Raw genomic sequence first — 23,862 nt, forward strand, 5'->3', positions numbered from 1 at the left:
CACATCACCCTCCCTCTACCTCCAGACCACATTACCCTCCCTCTACCTCCAGACCACATCACCCTCCCTCCACCTCCAGACCACATCACCCTCCCTCTACCTCCAGACCACATTACCCTCCCTCCACCTCCAGACCACATCACCCTCCCTCCACCTCCAGACCACATCACCCTCCCTCCAGACCACATCACCCTCCCTCCAGACCACATCACCCTCCCTCTACCTCCAGACCACATCACCCTCTCTCCACCTCCAGACCACATCACTCTCTCTCCACCTCCAGACCACATCACCCTCTCTCCACCTCCAGACCACATCACCCTCTCTCCACCTCCAGACCACATCACCCTCTCTCCACCTCCAGACCACATCACCCTCCCTCCACCTCCAGACCACATCACCCTCCCTCTACCTCCAGACCACATCACCCTCCCTCTACCTCCAGACCACATCACCCTCCCTCTACCTCCAGACCACATCACCCTCTCTCCACCTCCAGACCGCATCACCCTCCCTCCACCTCCAGACAATATCACCCTCCCTCTACCTCCAGACCACATCACCCTCCCGCTACCTCCAGACCACATCACCCTCCATTCACCCCCCTCTACCTCCAGACCATATCACCCTCCATTCACCCCCCTCTACCTCCAGACCATATCACCCTCCATTCACCTCCCTCTACCTCCAGACCATATTACCCTCCATTCACCCCCCTCTACCTCCAGACCATATCACCCTCCATTCACCTCCCTCTACCTCCAGACCATATCACCCTCCATTCACCTCCCTCCACCTCCAGACCATATCACCCTCCATTCACCCCCCTCTACCTCCAGACCATATCACCCTCCATTCACCTCCCTCCACCTCCAGACCATATTACCCTCCATTCACCCGCCTCTACCTCCAGACCACATCACCCTCCATTCACCCCCTCTACCTCCAGACCACATTACCCTCCCTCCACCTCCAGACTATATCACCCTCCATTCACCCCCTCTACCTCCAGACCATATTACCCTCCATTCACCCCCTCTACCTCCAGACCATATTACCCTCCATTCACCCCCCTCTACCTCCAGACCATATCACCCTCCATTCACCCCCTCTACCTCCAGACCATATTACCCTCCATTCACCCCCTCTACCTCCAGACCATATTACCCTCCATTCACCCCCTCTACCTCCAGACCATATTACCCTCCATTCACCCCCTCTACCTCCAGACCATATCACCCTCCATTCACCTCCCTCCACCTCCAGACTATATCACCCTCCCTCCACCTCCAGACTATATCACCCTCCATTCACCTCCAGACCATATCACCCTCCATTCACCTCCCTCCACCTCCAGACTATATCACCCTCCCTCCACCTCCAGACTATATCACCCTCCCTCCACCTCCAGACTATATCACCCTCCCTCCACCTCCAGACCATATCACCCTCCCTCCACCTCCAGACCATATCACCCTCCCTCCACCTCCAGACTATATCACCCTCCCTCCACCTCCAGACTATATCACCCTCCCTCCACCTCCAGACTATATCACCCTCCCTCCACCTCCAGACCATATCACCCTCCCTCCACCTCCAGACCATATCACCCTCCCTCCACCTCCAGACTATATCACCCTCCCTCCACCTCCAGACTATATCACCCTCCCTCCACCTCCAGACCATATCACCCTCCATTCACCTCCCTCCACCTCCAGACCACATCACCCTCCCTCCACCTCCAGACCATATCACCCTCCATTCACCTCCCTCCACCTCCAGACCATATCACCCTCCATTCACCTCCAGACTATATCACCCTCCCTCCACCTCCAGACTATATCACCCTCCCTTCACCCTTCTCTACCTTTCAGAGCATGAATCTGTTCATGCATGTCACCTGGGAGAGAGACCACATGAAACCATGTATATTTTATTCATACAGTAAGATAGTTAACATTTGAAAGGGTTTAAGCGTCCTGCTGCCTCCATTCAATGTGAACATCACGCTGCAATACTCATTGCATACGGGGAATGGGGAAATGTGAACGCGGTTACCACTTTAAAAGCAATGGCTTTGCTGTAACTGGGCTAGGGAACGATGCCCAAGGGCATATGTAGTGACACAGGTAGGTAGTTTATTTATATTTGTATACTATAAATACAAGCACAGTTCGAATCCCCGAGCCGACAAGGTGAAGAATCTGTCCATGAGCAAGGTACTTAACCCTAATTGTTCCAGTGTCACCGTTGATCGAGGCTGAGCCTGGCCGTGACCTCACTCTTCGACGGTGTCTCAGGGGGAGTTGGTATGTACAAAAAACACATTACCATTTCACACATGCGTATACATCATTATTATTTTAACACACACATATTGGTGGCCTGTAGCGCTCTCTAACAGCCAGACCTACTTTACGGGGGTAATAAGATGGTCCTGATGGAGATAGTTCTCTGTGGAATGACCTCTGTGTTTAAGTGATGCGATGCTTGGGACCAACAGCACACGATAACTACACTAGATTGTGAGGGAGTCCATTTCAGCCCTGCTCTGCTGTGAATCATCTGATTGCTGTAAGTGTCGGTTCGTCTGAATATGTCAGGCTTGGCGAAAAACTAACACACACGGAGGAAGGGAGAGAGGGGCACACACACACACACTCAGTCACACACACACAGTAGCGTTGCGTCACGGGGGTGGGTAAGAAGAAAAGAGACTGACAACTACAATTCCCCTTTTCACTCACAGATGTATATCATAATCTGATCATGCAATTATGTCTTCTGGTTAGACCTACAAATGTTACCAATTATAATTATACACACATCTATCTTTTCCTTTGATTATTCAACCAGCAGAGCAGAACACTTCATCTTAACCTGCACAGGAATCCATTAGAGAGAGAGAGAGCCAGAGAGAAAGAGGACAGGAATGGGGGACAAAAGAGAGCGAGAAGCAGCGAGAAAAGATAAGTGTTTGTATCAAAGTGTTTCTGCTGCCGCTTTAACAGTCAGTGACTTCACTGGGGTGAGGCTGAGAGGAAAATAGAAAAATCAGCAATGTGTGCGCGACAGAGTGTGTGTGTGTGTGTGCGCGACAGAGTGTGTGTGTGTGTGTGTGCGCGACAGAGTGTGTGTGTGTGTGTGCGCGACAGAGTGTGTGTGTGTGTGTGTGTGTGCGCGACAGAGTGTGTGTGTGTGTGTGTGTGTGCGAGACAGAGTGTGTGTGTGTGTGTGTGTGTGTGAGACAGTGTGTGTGTGTGTGTGCGACAGTGTGTGTGTGTGCGAGAGTGTGTGTGTGTGCGACAGTGTGTGTGTGTGCGACAGTGTGTGTGTGTGTGCGACAGTGTGTGTGTGTGTGTGTGTGCGACAGTGTGTGTGTGTGTGTGACAGTGTGTGTGTGTGCGACAGTGTGTGTGTGTGCGACAGTGTGTGTGTGTGTGTGTGTGCGACAGTGTGTGTGTGTGTGTGTGCGACAGTGTGTGTGTGTGTGCGACAGTGTGTGTATGTGCGCGACTGAGCCCAGGGTTCTATTTTTAGCTCACATGCTTGAGCTCATGTGCTGACAGTGGGGCGGGCGGTGCGGAGGCGGGGGTGCGGAGGCGGGCGAGAGCAAGACGCTATTTTTAGACTGCATGCGGCTGACTCCCCGTAACCCCTGGTTACCAGCAGCCTCAGGGCCGACTCCATCAATATCGGCCCTGCTGTATCACGTGCACGCACACACACACACACACACACACACACACACACACACACACACACACACACACACACACACACACACACACACACACACACACACACACACACACACACACACACACACACACACACACCTCTATCAGATGGTCAGCTGTAGAAACAGATCTATACGAACAATTACAGTATGGATATACAGCATGGACATGGCTCAGTGCAGGAATCTGCGAATGAATTGATCAACATGATATCTACATTCAGTCAATGCAGAGTTTGCAGACAGGGACATTATAGAGCGTGGGGTTTCTCTCTATGTAGACAAACAAAGCTTTGAGAACACACTGTTGGATGTTGAAATGATACGCTTCATTATTATCTAGTAGGTCGGTATATCTAATGATAAAACATCAGTTTGGGTTTCAACTAGATGAGATTATAGCTGTGAATGAATTGGATTAGAGGTAGATCAAGAGGAAAACACAAGATGTTGCCTGGCCTGAGGGTTTCAACTGTTTACAAGTTTCAGAAGACAAAGCAAATATAATACTATGCTTCTGAATGTGTTTTGATATTACAGCACTATATATTTCTCAACTTACTTGCATGTTGATGCTATCACACACACACACACACACACACACACACACACACACACACACAGGTGAGCAGGGATCTTGATGGTCCCACACCTAAATCCACTCCTTGTCCCCATGGGGGCGAGTTCGGGAGGGTGGGAGCCTCTATAAAATACCATTACTTTTCCATAATGAATGTGTCCCCAGAAGGACCCATTTTTCAAAAGGAAGGAAGGAGAGGGGAAAAACATGTTTAGGAAAAATATTTATCCTCACAGCAAATTCACACAGCATCAACAAGGCGTATTTTCCCCCTGGATGTGAAGTGAATCTTGCGCAGTAGGAAGTGAACCTCAGAACATTCAGGTCTCATCTCTGTCGCAGAGGAAGCGCCAAAACCCTGCACGCATGCACACACAAACCACGGCCCCATCTCCTCAGCAGACAGATATTACAGAGCATCGTAAGGAAATGGTCGAATAATACTCTCTGCCTTCTTGTAAGACACACAGGAAAGTGGATAAGTGGTCACCATGGAAACCATCTTTGTGTGACATACACGTGTTCGTGCCGATAGGCATGTGTAAACAGAAAGAGGTCTGACTGAGTCTGTGTGAGTAAAGTGAGAAACGCTGCAGTCACCACTTGCTGGGGTGCCAGAGGAGGTCTCTTTCTCGCTCTCTCTAAGCTACGTCACACATGCGGACACCCCCTGACCAAAGCCCTCTAGGAGACACAGCTGAAGAGGGGAGAGGTTGCCTGAGAGGGGTGTGTCGACCAGAAGCCGCCACTGGATCAACTGGATGATCCAGGACACATCCAGGACACATTTAGGACACATCCAGGACACATCTAGAACACATCCAGGACACATCCAGGACACATCCAGGACACATCTAGGACACATCCAGGACACATCTAGGACACATCTAGGACACATCCAGGACACATCTAGGACACATCCAGGACACATCTAGGACACATCCAGGACACATCTAGGACACATCCAGGACACATCTAGGACACATCCAGGACACATCCAGGACACATCCAGGACACATCCCACGTGTCTGACTATAGTCACAGTACACAGATGCTGGCAAAACTATCACTTCTTTAATGAAAAAAGGCCAAAACATAGGCTGATAATAATACATTTGCAAACTATTCTAGTGTCTTTTAAACAACCTCACCAGCCAGTAGCTGGAGAAAGATTCATTTCAGATTGCTGTGTAATGGGCTGTTGTTTCAAAGTTCTCTATCACCCATGTCTGTAAACAGGCTGAGCGGCTCAAAATGGGCCACCACCACCACAGAGCTGGAAGACCAAAACCCCAGCAGAGACCTGTGATTCCAACAGAGGCTTCAGGCCACGCAGGAAATACCAGCAGCTTGCAGCATGAACGGAGCAAAGAAACTTCAAGGATATTACGTGGACTACGATAAGGCTGGGTTGAAAAGGAAGGCTTCATCACCACACGAGGAGACGCTCCAGTCAAGGTTGTTCACCCTGAGCTTTCGTTCACACAGAACAGACAGAGATATAAAGAGGACATCCCTCAGGGATTCTCTCTGTCTGGCAGTCAGAGCTTAAACTGATACACTTCAGGCACTTAAAACGGCACATGCACAAAAATACACTCGCGCATACACACAAGGAAGTCAATGTGGAGAACAACAGCCATGGCTGTTGGCTCTGGTCCATTTGTCTTCGAGTTTCCGAGGGCTTAGGGAACACATTTCTCATAGTAGTTTGTTTGGAAGCTGACAGATATACATCCAGTGATCAGTTTATTAGGTACACCACCTTGTTCACGAAAATGGTTTGCACCTACAGACAGTGAGTCCCCACGGCCACCGTGGCTTGCTGTATAAAGCAGGCAGACAGGCATCGAGGCATTCAGTTCCTGTTTCATTGAACGTTAGAATGGGCAAAACAAGTGACCTAAGCGACATTGAGCATGGTATGATCGTCGGTGCCAGGCGCGCTGGTTCCAGTATCTCAGAAATGACCAGCCCCCTGGGCTTTTCAAGCACGCCAATGTCTAGGGTTTACTGAGAATGGTGCAACAAACATTAAACATCCAGTCAGCGGCAGTCCTGTGGGCGCAAACAGCACGTTGATGAGAGAGATCAACGCAGTACAACAGTGGTGTGCAGAAGAACATCTCGGAACGCACAACTCGTCGATGTATTGCTGCAGACGACCACACCGGGTTCCACTCCTATCAGCTTTAAACAAGAAGAAGCTGCACACCATCCTGCCTGGTTTCAACAGTACATGCTGGTAGCGGTGGTGTAATGGTATGGAGAATGTTTTCCTGGCACACGTTAGGTCCCTTGATACCAATTGAGCAAGAATTTCCAGAAGAATTCTATCTGTTCTGGTACTCGGTTCTTGATGGGTGTACCTAATAAATTGGCAACTGAGTGTATTTAGCTTTCTGTTCATCAACAAGTATGTCACTAGTCCCCGCTACATTGGCTTACGTACTATTCAGGTCTGCATAAAGGTTCTCTCATTTTAATTGTGGGTTATGGTCCCTTGAGGTCTCATGCTGTGAATTTCATGAAAGTCATGAATAATATTGTAGCAGCCCACACAAATCAAGACAAAGATGAACCTAAACACCAAAGGGGTCAATGAATTTTGGAGAGCACAAAGACAAAACAACCTAACTAAAATAGACACAAGTCCTGCTCTCTCTATTCTCCCTATCCCACACGGTGAAAACCTCATACAAAAGCATGTCTGGTTGAAGAGGCAGAAAGAGGTCTGTGTTCGAGCTTTCTAGGGCTTCCAAACATCAGAGCGGCCATTCTCATTCATATCGCCTGCTCCTCTCATCTGTCTTTCAGCAGTAATGAACAGGAGCGAGGGTTAAAGATCTAGGAGGAGGCTGAGCGTTGAAAGATGGGAGAACATGAAAGCAACCAAACCTCTTTCTTTCTGCCATGAACGAGCAGCGTCGTATTTCTGCAAATTAAAATCCCCAGTGTAGCTTTAAACTAATAGAATAGCACTATATAAACAGAGTGAGTGTTTTTCTTAATTACTCCTTCTCTGCATCCACATGCCATGTGCATTGGAAGTATTAATGCAAATAACATTTCCCAGCTTAACTTTAAACTAATACAATAGCACTATATAAACAGAGAGGGTTTTTGTTAATAACGCAATATATACAGACGGAATAATTGTTTTTAAAAAAGTTAATAAACTGCATAAAAAATGATTTGGACAATTTCCCTTCTTAATATCTTATAGAATCCAGGGCTTAAGTTTACTGAGAGTGTTTTCCTGTTCTAATGTATGGAAGCTCAGGCGGGATTCGGAGCTCTTTGTCTCCACCGCAGCTGTAATATCAGCGATTAAAAATGAACCGCTGACCTGCCTGGCTCACGTGCACACTCTTAATTAAAACTCTTTAAAAGATAACACAACCTCTTTAAAAAGACGTCTCTGAATGCAGTTGGTGCATCATTCATAACGTGTTATTATTGTACCAATAGACTAGAGAACAAGGAGCTCCAAAGTCTTACTGTCACTTTCCTGGAAAAGTTAGGAGACCTCCCTACATCTTTTGAACAGCAAGATGGACGTAACTTATGAACCAGCCGTGTAGAGTATAAGAAAGACAAACATTCACAGGCTAAAAGGAAACAAAGTGGAGACAGGGAAATAGCTAAAGCTAATCATTTGTAGAGCTGTCCTAAAAGCTACATTGTCCAATAGTCAGCGGCAGGTAGGTAGCCTAGTGGTTAGAGTGTTGGGCCAGTAACCGAAAGGTTGCTAGATCAAATTCCCGAGCTGACAAGGTACAAATCTGTCGTTCTGCCCCTGAACAAGGCAGTTAACCCACTGTTCCTAGCCATCACTGTAAATAAGAATGTGTTCTTACCTGACTTGCCTAATTAAATAAAAGGTTCAATTAAAAAAAGTCCTAGAGAAGGATATTCTGAAAAATGTTTGAGTGGCTGAAAAGAACAACCCCCCACACCACTCCATGTTCTCTCCCATACAGGACGTAAGAGAGCATTCCTCTCCTGTAGAGTACACCCATGTGGTGTTCCCCACACATGCACACTTCCCCACCGGCACTCATCGCAGGAGGACGACACTGCTCAGAGATAGCTGTGACAGGAATCAGAATTCGGTAATGTTCAGAGGGTTAACAGGCGGTATGAGGAAGAGAGGAGAGGAATGGAGGCAGGGAGAGAGGCGAGGTTCAGAGATAGGGAGAGGAGGGAGAGGAAGCGACAGTGTCAGAATAATCCCATGTCAAGACGTACAGTAGCTCACTGTAAACAAACTTCCAACATGTCTTCATCAATGCAGAATGAATGTGCGTTTAGAGATACAGCTAGCTACTGATGGAGCTTCCCGCTTAGTGTTCAAAGTCACTAAAATCCAGTGAAATGAGCAGCTTCATAGAGAGTTTAGGTTAGTAAAGGGGGGGGTGGTTTAAAGGGATTGTTCATTTCTTGCCATTTTATACATTTTCCAGGTCTTATGTGGGGTTGTATGATACCTGGGGTCGACGCTCGACTGGCAGTCCGTATTGACCCCGTTCTGGGTCCGTTGAGTATGGGAGGCCAATGTCATTTTGTCATTTGGGTGAACTATCCCTTTAAAGGGCTGCTCCAGAAGCTGTCATTATTGACCCCAGTAAAAACATCACAAATGGGATCAGAGGGATGTCAACAACGGACCTAACTACAATAGTTAGGTAGACAAGGCAGAGTTGACCGGTCAGAACTAACCCATTCCTAGCCGTTAGAGTATCATAAGCCCAACTACAGGCTATAAGAAACCAGTTTAACACACCTGAAGACAGAAAATACACTGCAGGCTATATACATCACATAATCACACAACACAGGTTTGATCAAGGTACATCGTTCACTCATATGACTCTGACTGGTTGGATTTGTGTTTGTGTTCATATCCGTAAATTAATTTATGTGCTCATGTTCATAAGAGAAACCTGGCCCACAATATGTGTACATTTAATACATAGAATGGAGTAGAATGTTATCCACTGACTCCCCTGTGAATGGGCAGGTTAAAGGTCACATACCTCTGACACTCTGAGGCGTGCAGCACCAGGTCCTGGTTGTTGTTGGCGCTGACCGTCAGCTCATGTTCTGTTGAATTGAACACGTCCAACAGCAGGTGGCACTGACGGGTTCTGGGGAGAAAGATAGAACCGGGTTAGAACCACGCATACACACTGACGGGTTATAGGGGAGAAAGTTAGAACCGGGTTAGAACCACGCATACACACTGACGGGTTATAGGGGAGAAAGTTAGAACCGGGTTAGAACCACGCATACACACTGACGGGTTATAGGGGAGAAAGTTAGAACCGGGTTAGAACCACGCATACACACTGACGGGTTGTAGGGGACAAAGTTAGAACCGGGTTAGAACCACGCATACACACTGACGGGTTATAGGGGAGAAAGATAGAACCGGATCTTCACATCAGAAGATATCCTCCTCACAATCTCCAAAATATAACAGCTACAGGACAACTTTGTTTGGACGTCGTAAAGGACCATTCGCCGAAACTGAAGGGGTATAGCTAGCTAACGACCTCCTTTTCCACTTGGGAAAAAAACGCGGACAGACTTGCTAGCTACATTAGCTAGCTAGCTGGGATTTTCTACAAGGAATCTGCCTACCCGAAAATAGATTCTCCCAAGTGGGTGATAGGATTCCACCTGGTGACCTGTTCACCGTCTGCCCTGGCCTGTCTCCCTGTCTGGAACAGGTACCCCCTGCCACACTCCCCTCTCTCTCCCAAGCTTTTGCTCGCATCCAGCACACACGCACTGTTGAGGCGAATGACTCTGAACTTACAGCGGCTAGCCCCAAGTCGATATATTTTTTATTGTGCTTTATGCTATTTGCCTCAGGACTCCTGCGTGCTTTGTTGACTATGAACTTGCTTGTTTACCTGACCGTGGGACATACTTTTGTTCCCACACTGGGGACTCTGACTCTCTATTGGCTACACAGACTCTTGGCCTCCCATCCTATTCTCACCACCTCTCGCCCGACTTTGTATTCATGTTACCTGATGAAATTGCTGTACAATATGATCTTGTTGCCATCTGATGCACTTTCAAATGTCATTAAAAAAAATCAACACTGCAGAGATCCCTGTCCTCTGCCTTGCCCTGATTATACAATACTGCTGATGATATCTGGAAATGTGCATGTACACCCTGGCCCATCTACTGTTGCTAGCCCCAATTCTGATTTGTGCTCTGATATCTGCTTCACAGATTTTTGCTCTCATAAAAACATGGGGATTCTGCACGTTAACACTAGAAGCTTAGTACCTAAAAAGTATCAATTGAAAGTATGGGTTCACAGCTCCAATCTAGATGTGTTGGTCATTACTCAAACGTGGTTAAGAAAGAGTGTTTTGAACACTGATGTTAACCTTTCTGGTTATAACGTTTTTCGGCAAGACAGATCTTCCAAAGGTGGTGGAGTGGCAATCTTTACCAAGGAACACATTCAATGCTTGGTTGTCTCCACCAAGTCTGTCCCCCGAAAATTTGATTGGCTGGTTTTAACATATTAAACTTTGTTGACTGTTGCTTGGTGTTATCATCCACCATCAGCACTGAGCTGTACCCTAAATGCCCTAAGCTCTCTCCTGGCCCCTTAAACTTAGTCTGAATTTGTCCTGCTAGGTGACCTAAATGTAGACATGCTTAAACCACCTGACCAAGTCCTAAAGCAAAGGAACTCCCTAAATCTTTGTCAGAATATTACAAATCCTACAAGGTATGACTCCAAACACCCAGAAAAGGCTACTCTCCTTGATGTTATCCTCACATATAATCCTGATAGGTATCAGTCTGGTATTTTCTGTAATGACCTTAGTGATCACTGTTTTACAGCCTGTGTTCGTAATGTCTGCTCAGTGAAACAACCTGTTCTGATTTGTCATAGACGCTTGCTAAAAAACTTGAATGAGAATGCCTTCCTTAATGTCTTGGCCTTTGTAAATTGGTATAGAATCAGCTTGATACCCTCTGTCAAAGACACTTGGACCTTCTTTTTTGATATTTCAGTGGTAATGTTAACAGACACACCCCCATAAAGAAAATGGTTCGACCGCGATCTGCAGAGTTACTCCACCTCAAGAATTCCATTTGGCGAAATGCTTGAAACTTGCATACTCAGGCTGACTGCCTCTCGTTCAGGTAAATGAGAAATAAGTGCACTCAGACCATCCGGAAGGCCAAAGTTAGTTAGTTTAAGGAGCAGTTCTCTTTCTGTGGGTCTAACCCCAAGAAGTTCTGGAATAAACCCTCCTCGTCACAGCTGCCAATGTCCCTTAATACTGATGTGGTTGTTACTGACAAGGAGCACATGGATGAGCTCTTAATATCACCACTTCATTAAGTCAGAATTCATATTTGACTCAGCTATGCCTCCTTGCACATCCAACATTTCCTCATGTCCCACCCCTTCTAATGCGACTATCCCAAATGCTTCTCCCTCTTTTTCCCCTGCCCAGCTACAAAGTTTCTCCCTGCAAGCAGTCACTGAGTCTGAGGTGCTAGAGGAGCTCCTGAAACTTGACCCCCCAAAAATATCTGGGTCAGATGGTTTAGACCCTTTCTTCTTTATGGTTGCAGCTCCTATAACCGCCAAGCCAGTCTCTGACCTTTTTAACCTGTCTCTCCTCTCTGGGGAGGGTTCCATTGCTTGGAAGCAGCCACGGTTCATCCTTTAATAAAAAGGGGAGATCAAGCTGATCCTAACTGTTATAGGTCAATTTCCATTTTGCCCTGTTTATCAAAAGTGTTGGAAAAACTTGTCAATAATCAACTGACTGGCTTTCTTGATGTCTATGGTATTCTCTGGTATGCAATCTGGTTTCCACTCAGGTTATGGATGTGTCACTGCATCCTTAAAGGTCCTCCATGATGTCACCATTGCCCTTGATTCTAAGCAATGGTGTGCTGCTATTTGTATTGACTTGGCCAAAGCTTTTGATACAGTAGACCATTCCATTCTTGTGGGCTGGCTAAGGAGTATTGGTGTCTCTGATTGGTCTTTGGCCTGGTTTACTAACTATCTCTCTCAAAGAGTGCAGAGTATTAAGTCTGAACATTTGCCACTGCCTGTCACCAAGTGAGTACCCCAAGGCACAATACTTGGCCCCACACACTTCTCAATTTACATCAACAACATAGCTCAGGAAGCTCTCTCATCCATTTATATGCAGATGATACAGTCTTATACTCAGATGTACCCTCCCTGGATTTTGTTTTAAATGCTCTACAACAAAGCTTTCTAGTGTCCAACAAGCTCTCTCTGCCCTTAACCTTGTTCTGAACACCTCCAAAACAAAGGTAATGTGGATTGTTAAGAAGAATGCCCCTCTCCCCACCGGTGTGATTACTACCTCTGAGGGTTTAGAGCTTGGAATGTATTTGGGAGTATGGCTAGACGGTGCACTGTCCTTCTCTCAGCACATATCAAAGCTGCAGACTAAAGTTAAATCTAGACTTGGTTGCCTTTTTCGTAATCACTCCTCTTTCACCCTTGCTGCCAAACTAACCCTGATTCAGATGACCATCCTACCCATGCTAGATTATGGAGACGTAATTTGTATATCAGCAGGTAAGGGTGCTCTCAAGCAGCTAGATGTTCTTTACCATTCGGCCATCAGATTTGCCACCAATGCTCCTTATAGTACGTATCACTGCACTCTATACTCCTCTGTAAACTGGTCATCTCTGTATCCCCTTCGCAAGACCCACTGGTGGATGCTTATTTATAAAACCCTCTTAGGCCTCATTACACTTTATCTGAGATATCTACTGCAGCCCTCATCCTCCACATACAACACCCGTTCTGCCAGTCACATTCTGTTAAAGGTGCCCAAAGCACACACATCCCTGGGTCGCTCGTCTTTTCAGTTCGCTGCAGCTAGCGACTGGAACGAGCTGCAACAAACACTCAAACTGGACAGTTTTATCTCAATCTCTTCATTCAAAGACTCAATCATGGACTCTTAATGACAGTTGTGGCTGCTTCGCGTGATGTATTGTTGTCTCTACCTTCTTGCCCTTTGTGCTCTTGTCTGTGCCCAATAACGTTTGTACCATGTTTTGTGCTGCTACAACGTTGTGCTGCTGCCATGTTGTGTTGCTACCATGTTGTCATGTTGTGTTGCTACCATGCTGTGTTGTCATGTGTTGCTGTCATGTGTTGCTTCCATGTTGTTGTCATGTTGTGTTGCTGTCATGTTGTGTTGCTTCCATGTTGTTGTCATGTTGTGTTGCTACCATGCTGTGTTGTCATGTGTTGCTGTCATGTTGTGTTGTTGTCATGTTGTGTTGCTGTCATGTTGTTGTCATGTTGTGTTGCTGTCATGTTGTTGTCATGTTGTGTTGCTACCATGTTGTTGTCATGTTGTGTTGCTACCATGTTGTTGTCATGTTGTGTTGCTACCATGTTGTTGTCATGTTGTGTTGCTACCATGTTGTTGTCATGTTGTGTTGCTACCATGTTGTTGTCATGTTGTGTTGCTACCATGTTGTCATGTTGTGTTGCTACCATGTTGTCATGTTGTGTTGCTACCATGTTGTCATGTTGTGTTGCTACCATGTTGTCATGTTGTGTTGCTACCATGTTGTCATGTTGTGTTGCTACCATGTTGTCATGTTGTGTTGCTACCATGTTGTGTTTTTTATTTTTATTTTTTATTTTACCGTTATTTTACCAGGTAAGTTGACTGAGAACACGTTCTCATTTGCAGCAACGACCTGGGGAATAGTTACAGGGGAGAGGAGGGGGATGAATGAGCCAATTGTAAACTGGGGATTATTGGGTGACCATGATGGTTTGAGGGCCAGATTGGGAATTTAGCCAGGACACCGGGGTTAACACCCCTACTCTTACGACAAGTGCCATGGGATCTTTAATGACCTCAGAGAGTCAGGACACCCGTTTAACGTCCCATCCGAAAGACGGCACCCTACACAGGGCAGTGTCCCCAATCACTGCCCTGGGGAATTGAGATATTTTTTTTTTAGACCAGAGGAAAGAGTGCCTCCTACTGGCCCTCCAACACCACTTCCAGCAGCATCTGGTCTCCCATCCAGGGACTGACCAGGACCAACCCTGTTTAGCTTCAGAAGCAAGCCAGCAGTGGTATGCAGGGTGGTATGCTGCTGGCCAGTACAGTGTTGTCATGTGTTGCCACCACGCCGTGTTGTCATGTGTTACTAACAAGCCATGATGTGTGTTTTTTTGTCCTATATATATATATATATATATATATACACTGCTCAAAAAAATAAAGGGAACACTTAAACAACACAATGTAACTCCAAGTCAATCACACTTCTGTGAAATCAAACTGTCCACTTAGGAAGCAACACTGATTGACAATAAATTTCACATGCTGTTGTGCAAATGGAATAGACAAAAGGTGGAAATTATAGGCAATTAGCAAGACACCCCCAAAAAAGGAGTGATTCTGCAGGTGGTGATCACAGACCACTTCTCAGTTCCTATGCTTCCTGGCTGATGTTTTGGTCACTTTTGAATGCTGGCGGTGCTCTCACTCTAGTGGTAGCATGAGACGGAGTCTACAACCCACACAAGTGGCTCAGGTAGTGCAGTTCATCCAGGATGGCACATCAATGCGAGCTGTGGCAAAAAGGTTTGCTGTGTCTGTCAGCGTAGTGTCCAGAGCATGGAGGCGCTACCAGGAGACAGGCCAGTACATCAGGAGACGTAGAGGAGGCCGTAGGAGGGCAACAACCCAGCAGCAGGACCGCTACCTCCGACTTTGTGCAAGGAGGTGCACTGCCAGCGCCCTGCAAAATGACCTCCAGCAGGCCTTAAAAAATAAAGAACCACACACAGACGGGTTCTAGGGAAATAGATAGAACCGGGTTAGAACCAACCACAGGTACACACACGGACGGGTACTGGGGAGAGAGAGAGCAGATGTTTTTAACTTCAAATAATAAAACATCAAGCGTGTAATTGTGAGCAAGTGTCCTGCCTACTCTTCAAAATGAAAAGAGATGGAAACCCAGTCAGAACACAACCACACAAGCCAGTACAGTAGCTACCATACACAGAACACAACCCAGTACAGTAGCTACCATACACAGAACATAACCACACAAGCCAGTACAGTAGCTACCATACACAGAACACAACCCAGTACAGTAGCTACCATACACAGAACACAACCACACAAGCCAGTACAGTAGCTACCATACACAGAACACAACCACACAAGCCAGTACAGTAGCTACCATACACAGAACACAACCACACAAGCCAGTACAGTAGCTACCATACACAGAACACAACCACACAAGCCAGTACAGTAGCTACCATACACAGAACACAACCACACAAGCCAGTACAGTAGCTACCATACACAGTACACACCGTTTGCTAACCTAAAACCTACACAAGATGGAAAAATCATTATATAATTATACTGATCTTAGGTTGACTAATTAATTTATTGATGTATCCGATACGAAATTTAAAGGTCAGTTCAGTGATCACAACACCAAGTGTATCTCTGAGCTATGACTGTGAGTAGAATTTAGAGTTTAGAATTCAGAGACCGAAACGGAGACAAATAGTTGGCTACCTTGAATAATTTATTCACATCTTAGATCTTTAGAAGCACAGTCAGTCAGTCAGTCTCCCGGGTAGATACTTGTTGAAATGGTTCACTTTTAAAATATTTCTACCTCTGGTACAGTGCCAACGTCTGCGATGTGGAAGTTGTAACATTATAAACTTTGCCCAGATGACTTCCTGATCGTTTTTGCTATTAAGCTACTGCTGTGGTGACTGTTTCCACAGCCCTGTTCTACGGCGCTGTCTCCTGATTGGCTAAGCTGCTGTGTCGGTGCTTTCTGATTGATGGTTCAGCTAAACGGTGGGGAGGATGAATCAGTTGTCTCCCCCTCTCTCTCTCTTGGTACTACCCTCCGCTGTGTTAATCATGTCTGCCAGCAGAGACAAAGAGACATTCGGAGAAACATGGACGCCCCCTGCTAGAAATATGGTATTTTAATTACCGTGACACTTTATTAGGGGCCGGGGCAAACTCTAATGATGTCTCCATTAACTCAGGGAATTAAGAGGAGGGAGGAAGAAAGGAGAGTGAAAGGGTTGAGGACATTGGTGTCTCTCTAAGAGGAGGGAGGCAGACTGCCAAGGTTTTTGGCCTGGAAAGCAGGTGAGTCAGAGTTCACCTACAGCACACAGCTGGTAGAGTTGAGACATCAGCACACAGCTGGTAGAGTTGAGACATCAGCACACAGCTGGTAGAGTTGAGACATCAGCACACAGCTGGTAGAGTTGAGACATCAGCACACAGCTGGTAGAGTTGAGACATCAGCACACAGCTGGTAGAGTTGAGACATCAGCACACAGCTGGTAGAGTTGAGACATCAGCACACAGCTGGTAGAGTTGAGACATCAGCACACAGCTGGTAGAGTTGAGACATCAGCACACAGCTGGTAGAGTTGAGACATCAGCACACAGCTGGTAGAGCTGAGACATCAGCACACAGCTGGTAGAGTTGAGACATCAGCACACAGCTGGTAGAGTTGAGACATCAGCACACAGCTGGTAGAGTTGAGACATCAGCACACAGCTGGTAGAGTTGAGACATCAGCACACAGCTGGTAGAGTTGAGACATCAGCACACAGCTGGTAGAGTTGAGACATCAGCACACAGCTGGTAGAGTTGAGACATCAGCACACAGCTGGTAGAGTTGAGACATCAGCACACAGCTGGTAGAGTTGAGACATCAGCACACAGCTGGTAGAGTTGAGACACCAGCACACAGCTGGTAGAGTTGAGACACCAGCACACAGCTGGTAGAGTTGATGACATCAGCACACAGCTGGTAGAGTTGAGACATCAGCACACAGCTGGTAGAGTTGAGACATCAGCACACAGCTGGTAGAGTTGAGACATCAGCACACAGCTGGTAGAGTTGAGACATCAGCACACAGCTGGTAGAGTTGAGACATCAGCACACAGCTGGTAGAGTTGAGACATCAGCACACAGCTGGTAGAGTTGAGACATCAGCACACAGCTGGTAGAGTTGAGACATCAGCACACAGCTGGTAGAGTTGAGACATCAGCACACAGCTGGTAGAGTTGAGACATCAGCACACAGCTGGTAGAGTTGAGACATCAGCACACAGCTGGTAGAGTTGAGACATCAGCACACAGCTGGTAGAGTTGAGACATCAGCACACAGCTGGTAGAGTTGAGACATCAGTACACAGCTGGTAGAGTTGAGACATCAGCACACAGCTGGTAGAGTTGAGACATCAGCACACAGCTGGTAGAGTTGAGACATCAGCACACAGCTGGTAGAGTTGAGACATCAGCACACAGCTGGTAGAGTTGAGACATCAGCACACAGCTGGTAGAGTTGAGACATCAGCACACAGCTGGTAGAGTTGAGACATCAGCACACAGCTGGTAGAGTTGAGACATCAGCACACAGCTGGTAGAGTTGAGACATCAGCACACAGCTGGTAGAGTTGAGACATCAGCACACAGCTGGTAGAGTTGAGACATCAGTTGTGTTTTGAGTACCTCCTGCTGTACTGTGGACTACATACATTATTCTCATTTAAGACCATTCTGAAAACTTGACTGTCTTTTTCCAAGGAATGTTGCCTTTTATCTGTGTGGAAAAATAAGAAAGAAAAAGAGAATGTGCATGTGAAAGCCAGACAGGCTGGAGAGGAGAAACAGACAGACCGTCTGGAGAGGAGAAACAGACAGACCGGCTGGAGAAGAGACAGACAGACAGACAGACAGACAGACAGACAGACAGACAGACAGACAGACAGACAGACAGACAGACTGGAGAGGAGAAACAGACAGACAGGCTGGAGAAGAGAAAGAGTCAGACAGGCTGGAGAGGAGAAAGACAGTCAGACAGGCTGGAGAGGAGAAAGACAGTCAGACAGGCTGGAGAGGAGAAACAGACAGACGGAGACAGGCCGTAGAATAGAGGGGAGAGAAAGACTGGTGTGGAAAGAAGAAGCAGCCTCCTACAGCAGCTAGGAAACGGTCCGTGATGAAAGGACTAACACCTTTGATGTTGTGATGTTAGGACTGGACAGGAATGGATGAGTGCTCCTTAATGGGTTTTCTTTACGTAATGAGTGCGTGTGTTCTAATGTTCACAAACACCCTCCCACACACACCACCAGATCTTTCTGGACAGCGCTATGTCACGCTGACGAATAAGCTGTGAGATCAGCCATTCACCGTTATTGATTGGTGGAGAGGGCCCCCCATCCCGTTGGACAGAATAACTTACCAATCTTGGCAACCCATTCCCCAAACCTGGCGGCCCAGGGTAGCTCCTTTCTTCTTAGAGCCACCAACAAGCTTTTAAACAGATGGACATGCAAATCATCTGACTAGCTGTGTCTGTGGCTGTTTGTACCTCCAAACACATCCACAACCATCAAACCCTGAGACTATGGATGAGACCACTTCTGCTACTTCCTCTCCTTTAGCTAGTTTGTTGGTATTCAGATTAGGGATGGACACTATATCGGTAAGCATATCGGAATCGGTCAATATTAGCTAAAAATGGCAACATCGGCATCGGCCCGATGTCTAGTTTAATGCCGATGTGCAAAATCGATGTCAAAGCTGCCGTGCATACCTATATGACGTAATGATGCAACAAAAAATACAGCGCTACACAGAACAAGAGCAGAAAAATACTAAGCGCACACTTCCAACAACTAAACAAGTTCAAGTCGAGCAGTCATTTGAAAGAGTAAGAACATTTCAGCGAAACAACTCAAAAAGTGAAATCCATTAAAGCCAAGATAATGGAATTCATTGCCCTTGACAATCAACCGTTCCCTGTCGTGGATGATGTTGGCTTTCTACGACTGGTCGAGCACCTCGAGCCCCGGTACACACTACCAAGTAGGCGCTATTTTTCAGATGTTGCCCTACCGGAGTTACACAGTATTGTTAAAGCGCACATCCCTGAGCTTCTTGCTATGGGCGTCACTGCTATTAGCTTCACGACTGACATTTGGACCAGCGATGTCAGCCCCGCGAGCATGCTGAGTCTGACAGCACAGTGGGTTGACGAGGATTTCATACTGAGGAAAGCCGTATTGCATGCTCAAGAATGTGCTGGTTGCCGCTGCTGCCATTTCAATGGCATTTGAGAACATGTTTGAAACTTGGAAACAAGAACACACTCCTAGCGCCATTCAAACAACTGACTGGAGAAATAAGCTCTTCAACTGCGTCTGCAGCAGATGTGATACCCTCTGTCATGGCATTGAGACGCCTGCTCAACAAAACTGCCCACACAGACCGTGGGGTTAAAACTTACTCTACAAGAGTCTGTGAACAAGCAATTCTGTGGCATTCTCTCTGAGCCTCTTTACTGTGTCGCCACCATGCTCGAAGCTAGGTGGAAGGACCGCTACTTTGATGCAGACAAGAAAAAGGGTTTACGTGAAATGTTAGACACAGCTGGACAAACGGAAACAGACACAGAGGAAGAGAGGCCACGGACAGACAGAGCTGAAACTTCACAGCTTGACATGTATGATGAAATCCTGGTTGAGACTGAACAAATGAACAATGAAACAGCACAGCAAGTAAGTGAAAGAAATTGGTTTTGATTATGTTTTACTGGTAAATGTGTAAATGCCCAAAAAATTACTTTTTGGTCAGTATGTGTGTGTGTGTGTGTGTGTGTTTCAACTATTTAACTGTTCTAGAATGCTTAAAAGGCCGCTAAAATTGTTAATATCGGTATCGGTTTTTTGGCAAGGAAAATATTGGATATCGGCCAAAAATGTCATATCGGTCCAAAAATGTCATATCGGTCTCATCTGAAAAAGCAACCACAGGTGGCCTAGCTAGCCTAGTACTGTGGGGGTTGGTGTCTGTTTTTTAGGTGTGGTAGTGGTCAAAATGGCTGCTATCATCACAGGATAGAACCATCATCACTGGGTAGAAGGCGGCGGCAGCGAGAAAGAGGAGAAGCAGATCAACGGCTGGTCAATCCTCAGGATCCACGATCAATATGTGGCGATTCCACAGCGGCTCCTCTGGCACAACACTGACAATACGTCTACAGCCCTCCTACTCACTCCCACGTCAAATGAAATGTGCTTCATTAAGTTTGGGCTGGTTGGATTTAGAGTCCTGCCAATGTGTTGCTATTTTTAGAGTGTGTGATGTGTGTGCGTGAGAGCCTGTGGGGAACAGTACACTGCCTGCATTTACGCAAGCAGAGCAGATAGAAGGCTGGGCTATCAACAAAAGGTTTAGACTGAAGACTGAATCATGTCCTGATAGCATGGAACATCTGTGCGTGTGTGTGTTTGAGCGCGTGTGTGCCTGACAGAATGGAACGCCCATACGCTATGGCACATAAGACCCCAGCTGCTACACGCGGTACCAATACAGTTCCAACAGGTTTCCATCATGAACGGATCCCTGACTATTTCACACATACACAACATGATCAAAAATATGTGGACACACTCCTGTCGAACATCTCATTTCAAAATCATGGGCATAAATATGGAGTTGGTTCCCCTTTGCTGCTATAACAGCCTCCACTCTTCTGGGAAGGCTTTCCACTAAGTGTCAGAACATTGCTGCGGGGACTTCCTTTCAGCCACAAGAGCATTTGCAAAGTCGGGCACTGATGTTGGGCGATTAGGCCTGGCTCACAGTCGGCATTCCAACTCAACCCAAAGGTGTTTGATGGGGTTGAAGTCAGGGCTCTGTGCAGGCCAGTCATGATCTTCCACACTGATCTTGACAAACCATTTCTGTACGGACATTGCTTTGTGCACGGGGGCATTGTCATGCTGAAACAGGAAAGAGCTTTACCAAAACTGTTGGCACAAAGTTGGAAGCACAACATCATCTTCAATGTCATTGTATGCTGTAGTGTTAAGATATCCCTTCACTGGTACTAAAAAAATCATGAACAGCAGCCCCAGACCATTATTCCTCATCCACAAAACTTTACAGTTGGCACTATGCATTAGGACAGGTAGCGTTCTCCTGGCATCTGCCAAATTCAGATTTGTCTGTCGGACTGCCAGATGGTAAAGCGTGATTCATCACTCCAGAGAACGCATTTTCACTGATCCAGAGTCCAATGGCGACAAGCTTTACACCACACCAGCCGACGCTTGGCATTGCGCAAGGTGATCTTAGGCTTGTGTGCGTCTGCTTGGCCATAGAAACCCATTTCATGAAGCTCCCGACTAAGTTATTGTGCTGACGTTGCTTCCAGAGAAAGTTTGGAACTTGGTAGTGAGTGTTGCAACCGAGGACAAGCGTTTTTATGCGCTAGGTGCTTCAGCATTAACCGGCCCTGTGAGCTTGTGTGACATACCATTTCGTGGATGAGCCGTTGTGGCTCCTAGACGTTTCCACTTCACAATAACAGCACTTACAGTTGAACTGGTGCAGCGGTCTAGGCACTGCATCTCAGTGCAAGAGTCGTCACTACAGACCCTGATTCAATTCCAGGCTGTGTCAAAAACGACGTGATTGGGAGTCCCATAGGGCGGCGCACAATTGGCCCAGCGTCGTCCGGGTTAGGCCAGGGTAGGCCATCTTTGTAAATAAGAATTTGTTCTTAACTGACTTGTCTAGTTAAATAAAGGTTAAATAAATAAACAAAAAATATATAAAGTTGAAGTCAGAAGTTTACATACACTTAGGTTGGAGTCATTAAAACTCGTTTTTCAACCACTCCACAAATTTCTTGTTAACAAACTATTGTTTTGGCAAGTCGGTTAGGACATCTACTTTGTGCAAGACAAAAGTCACTTTCCAACAATTATTTACAGACAGATTATTTCACTTATAATTCACTGTTTCACAATTCCAGTGGGTCAAAAGTTTAGGTACACTCAGTTGACTGTACATTTAAACAGCTTGGAAAATTTCAGAAAATTATGTCATGGCTTTGGAAGCTTCTGATAGGCTAATTAACATAATTCGAGTCAATTGGAGGTGTACCTGTGAATGTATTTCAAGGCCTACATTCAAACTTAGTGTCTCTTTGCTTGACATCATGGGAAAATCAAAAGAAACCAGCCAAGACCTCAGGAAAAGAAATGCAGACCTCCACAAGTCTGGTTCATCCTTGGGAGCAGTTTCCAAACGCCTGAAGGTACCATGTTCATCTATTCAAACAATAGTATGCAAGTATAAACACCCAGCCAGACTACGGTTTGCAACTGCACATGGGAACAAAGATCGTACTTTTTGGAGAAACGTCCTCTGGTCTGATGAAACAAAAATAGAACTGTTTGGCCATAATGACCATCGTTATGTTTGGAGGAAAAAGGGGATGCTTGCAAGCCGAAGAACACCATCCCAACTGTGAAGCACGGGGGTGGCAGCATCATGTTGTCGGGGTGCTTTGCTGTAGGAGGGACTGGTGCACTTCACAAATTAGATGGCATCATGAGGCAGAAAATGATGTGGATATATTGAAGCAACATCTCAAGACACAAATGGGGTCACAAATGGGGCTTCCAAATGGACAATGACCCAACGCATACATCCAAAGTTGTGGCAAAAGGGCCTAAGGTCAACGAAGTCAAGGTATTGGAGTGGCCATCACAAAGCCCTTACCTCAAGTATATAGAAAAATTGTGGTCAGAACTGAAAAAGCATGTGTGAGCAAGGAGGCCTACAAACCTGACTCAGTTACACCAGCTCTATCAGGAGGAATGGGCCAAAATTCACCCAACTTATTGTGGGAAGCTTGTGGAAGGCTACCCGAAACGTTTGACCCAAGTTAAACAATTTAAAGGCAATGCTACCAAATACTAATTGAGTGTATGTAAACTTCTGATGCACTGGGAGTGTGATAGCCATCTTGGCCATGTTCTGTTATAATCTCCACCCGGCACAGCCAGAAGAGGACTGGCCACTCCTCATAGCCTGGTTCCTCTCTAGGTTTCTTCCTAGGTTTTGGCCTTTCTAGGGAGTTTTTCCTAGCCACCGTGCTTCTACACCTGCATTGCTTTCTGTTTGGGGTTTTAGGCTGGGTTTCTGTACAGCACTTTGAGATATCAGCTGATGTAAGAAGGGCTTTATAAATAAATTTGATGATGAAAGACATAAAAGCTGAAATAAATAATTCTCTACTATTATTCTGACATTTCACATTCTTAAAATAATGTGGTGATCCTAACTGACCTAAGACAGGGAATTTTTACTAGGATTAAATGTCAAGAGTTGTGAAAAACCGGGTTTAAATGTATTTGGCTAAGGTGTATATAAACTTCTGACTTCAACTGTATACACTACCATTCAAAAGTTTGGGGTCAGTTAGAAATGTCCTTGTTTTTTAAAGAGGACATTAAAATAACATCAAATTCATCAGAAATACAGTTGTTAATGTACATGTACATTGTTAATGTTGTAAATGACTATTGTAGCTGGAAACGGCAGATTTTTTATGGAATATCTACATAGGCATACAGAGGCCTATTATCAACA

The 23,862-nt window shown here is 46.1% G+C and overlaps 1 protein-coding gene across 2 annotated transcripts in view; it reads right to left on the reverse strand.

Moving 5' to 3' along the window:
• Positions 1 to 23,862, reverse strand: part of LOC129820013 (trafficking protein particle complex subunit 9-like) — a 296,319-nt gene that overhangs the window by 104,466 nt on the left and 167,991 nt on the right. For both annotated transcript variants that reach the window (XM_055876803.1, XM_055876802.1), the window contains one exon: positions 9,359 to 9,469. In XM_055876803.1, coding sequence (XP_055732778.1) covers positions 9,359 to 9,469 — 111 coding nt within the window. The remainder of the gene's footprint in view (positions 1 to 9,358; positions 9,470 to 23,862) is intronic.

This window comes from Salvelinus fontinalis, chromosome 22 (genome assembly GCF_029448725.1).
Source record: "Salvelinus fontinalis isolate EN_2023a chromosome 22, ASM2944872v1, whole genome shotgun sequence".
Taxonomy (NCBI): Eukaryota; Metazoa; Chordata; class Actinopteri; order Salmoniformes; family Salmonidae; genus Salvelinus; species Salvelinus fontinalis.